This window comes from Arachis ipaensis, chromosome B7 (genome assembly GCF_059453495.1).
Source record: "Arachis ipaensis isolate K30076 ecotype BB chromosome B7, ASM5945349v1, whole genome shotgun sequence".
Classification (NCBI taxonomy): Eukaryota; Viridiplantae; Streptophyta; class Magnoliopsida; order Fabales; family Fabaceae; genus Arachis; species Arachis ipaensis.
This window is the reverse complement of record NC_142442.1, coordinates 14,344,383-14,348,196: the sequence shown is the minus strand read 5'-3', so window position 1 is coordinate 14,348,196 and position 3,814 is coordinate 14,344,383. Positions and strand designations below refer to the sequence as shown.

Below are 3,814 nucleotides of genomic sequence, written 5' to 3'. Positions count from 1 at the left end.
AAGGGCGGGTATTAATTAATGATTAAATAATTATTTTTTTGAGCCATTTGACTCCTCAACGGCGCAAGTCGCAACCAACCAACCCTACTAACATTTCATTATTCAGTCAATAAATCGCGTTGAGCTCAGCACCACACACACATACACCACTCCCTTCACATCACGCCACCATCCTCTTTTTCACACACCATAACTGCTTCACGCGTTTTCTGTTTCCATTCCTCCCAACTTTTTTATTTTATAATATTATAAAAAAAGTCTAAGAGCAGTAACTTTGTTAAATTCTAACCCGCATATAACCAGTAAATAAAAGTGAACCATTAGATAAAATTTTACCCCAATCTCACACTATTAAAACTATCTTAATGATTATTTGATGACTAAAAATCACAAAAATTAGCGACCCCTAACATTCTTCTAATTTATATACTGCATTTATGTTTTCATTTATTTAACTAATACACTGTACTACTGTAGCTGGAAAGAAATTATACAAATTATACTCAAATCATTAGAATAAACATGTGATCCACAACCAGGGAAAAAATTAGAAATCAACACCATAAATAATTTCATTAATACTATGTTAGTCGTTCTACTTTGATTTTAAAAAATGACGTTCTATTGTAATTAGCTCAAATTAAAACTCATAAAATTTCAAATAAAAAAGAACTTGATTCGATTCCCATGTTATTCCAAAATTATCGCCAATTGATAACGTGACCAACCAATCCACCATCACAAACAATCGAAATAAACAAATATTATATCATAATTAAATCGAAATTTCTGACATTTACGAATATATGAAATTAACTCCCAAGCTAAAAGTAATCATCTTCCACAACAATGTGCAGAGATTACAAGAACAGACTTTAGGAGAATAAAAAATGAAAAAGTAAAATAAAATAAAATATAAAAGTGCATGAGACTTGATAAGAAAGAAAGCAATCACAGTTTCTACGCAAAGCAAGCAGGTTATTTCAGCATTTAACTAGAAAATCAACTAACTCCTAAAAACACTACTAATGCTTCTTCTTCATCATCAAGTTATAACCTAACACCTAAAATCAACCGTAGAACGAGTGAAGTATATAGAGAACAGTTACTAACAACTATATTTACAACTTGTTACGTTAGGTACCTAAAAAAAAACGAGAGTTTCTGGATGCGAAGACGCACCGTTTTTTTCAATGGATTCCGATTTATAACGGTTTGGTTCCGAATTTTCAGGAGCGAGCCATCATCTTCTTGAACTCCTCGAAGTTGACGTTGCCGTCGCCGTCAGCATCAACGTTCTTGATCATGCGGCGGCAGTCAGAGAGGGAGCACTTCTCGCCGAGGCGCTTGAGTACGGCGTGGAGCTCCGCGGCGGAGATGAGACCATTCTTGTCGAGATCGTAGAGGTCAAAGGCGTCCCTAAGCTCCTTGGATTCGTCGGCCACGGTGCCGGTGCAGTGGAAATCGGCGAACTCCTTGATGTCGATGTAACCATCGCCGTTCTGGTCGATCTCCTCCATCATGCGGCGAACCTCGTCGGAACTCGTTTTGGATCCTAGTGCCAACAGCATCTCCTTCAGCTCAGAGCAAGAGATCTTGCCGTCGCCATTTTTGTCAAACTTGTTGAAGATCTTGCGAACCTCATCCTCCATGGCGGCGTAGTGTTCCTAGTTTTTCCTTCGACTCAGCGCAGTGGTGAGAGTGAGAAGCGAAATCTCAACTCTCTCCTTTTTTTTTTTTTTCTGGCGCGCTCTGAAGTCTGAAGGAAATTTGCGGAGCGTAACGGCGTGAATTTATATCGGCGAGTCGTTTTTTCACGCGGTTTCTTGAGGAACGCGTTAATAGGAGCAGTTAAGTGTACGTGAAGAGGAAGGGTTGATGTGACTGTTAAACCAGTAGAATTTGGACGCGTGTCTCTTCTGCACGTGATAGAGTGCACGAGAAGGTTATGGTTATGGGTTGTGTGAGGGAAAAAAAAAACTGAAATTCAACTAGAAATTATTAGTCTGTTATATATTATTAAAATTAAATTTTTTCAAATTAATAGTATATTGGATGTAGTATATTTTTAAAAAGTATTTTTGGATTTATATCATTTAATTAATTTTAAATATGTTAATTAATTATTTATTTATTTAAGAGTAAAGTGATAAATAAATTTCTAAAAAAATAAGAATTTATATTTTAGACAAATTAGTCTCCAAAGAAAAAGAGTATCGATAAAGTCTTCTAAGATAACAAACGTTGATAAGTTGGTTCAAATTAACGATTTTTATTCTAATTATAGTTGCTAATTTGAAGGCAATGTATCCATACCTACTATTCTCGAGGATTTTATTGGAATTTTTTTTAGGAACTAATATGTTCAAAATATAAATTTTTAGGAATTTATTTATTACTTTACTCTTTATTTAATTTAATTGAGATAAATATCAAATTATTCAATATTTTATTTAACTATATTAATTATAACTAATCAATTATATTAATTATTTGATTGAATTGAAATAAATAAATAAATTTTATTTTAATTTAAATTATTTTTTATTTTATATATTTTGATTAGTAATTTTAAAATTATTATAATTAATTATTTATTTAATTTGATTAAGATAAATATCAAATTATTTAATATTTAGTTTGACTATATTAACTATTATCAATTAATTATATTAATTATTTTATTTGAGTGAAATAATTGAATTGATTTTATTTTAATTAAAATTAATTTTTTTTATCTTATATATCTTAATTAATAATTTTAAAAAATATTATGGTATATTTATAAGATATCTTTTATTTAAAATTAGGACTAGGGATTCTAAAGTGTAAGTTGTGTTCCACATAACTAAAGTGTAACTTTTTTTTTTTTTACCAAAGATAGGAGACTCGAACCCGTAACCTCTTAATTGAGTATGAAGAGATTATGCCATTTGAGTTATTACTCATTGGCGAACTAAAGTGTAACTTATTTGCCATTGAATACATCAATTTAATCTTTGGTTGATTTGTAAATATTTTCTAATGAGTTAATATTTAATAATTTAATTCATCATAAATTTATTTTATTCATTAGTACAATATATTTACTTAAATATTATTTTTAATGTTCACCAAAAAATATTAGTTAAAAGTTATGGTGTCTAAAAAATGGTGTTTATTTATTAAAACGAATTAAAAATTATTATTTAATTTAAAAGATATAAAAATAAATATTTTTTAAAAAATTAAAATTTATTATAAAAAATAAGTTATGCAAAATTTAGATAAAAATTCACAAACACCATGGAATTGGCCAAAATATTATCTTTAATGATATTTTTACATTTATATTTATCATAACTGCCAAATTGTACCTAAAAGTAGTACTATCTAACAAAACAATTTCTGTTTCAGGCTTTTAGCCAAATTTTCGGTATTGAAAAAATGTACGGAAACAATTTCTCGTAAATCATAATATAAATGCACTGGTGCTAGTGGCGAGGAAGTTATGATTGAAACTCTTACCTGTCTCACGCGTTGTCCTTGCCGTTGGCTAGTTAGTTTCTCATTGTTGCTGAATGACTGAATTATTGGTTCAATTTATGAATTATTAATTGAATTGATTAATTCGATCTCACTTAAATAAAAATATAAAATTCACGTAACCTATTATCTAGTTACACTATTACATAAATATTTTAGTCATAGGTCAATTCTAAAATCTAATAATATAATTTAATTAATTTTTTATTAAGTAAATACAATTTAATTTAAAATTTTATAATCCGAGTGGTTACCAATTTGAGCATTTAAATTTAAGCAGTTACTATTT

The 3,814-nt window shown here is 29.3% G+C and overlaps 1 protein-coding gene across 1 annotated transcript; it reads right to left on the bottom strand.

Annotated features, from left to right (window-relative positions):
• Positions 1-746: 746 nt before the first annotated feature.
• Positions 747-1,804, bottom strand: LOC107609660 (putative calcium-binding protein CML18). Its single transcript, XM_016311668.3, has one exon. The coding sequence runs from the start codon at positions 1,650-1,652 to the stop codon at positions 1,230-1,232; it is 423 nt and encodes a 140-aa protein (XP_016167154.1). The 5' UTR covers positions 1,653-1,804; the 3' UTR covers positions 747-1,229.
• Between the last annotated feature and the right edge of the window lie 2,010 nt (positions 1,805-3,814).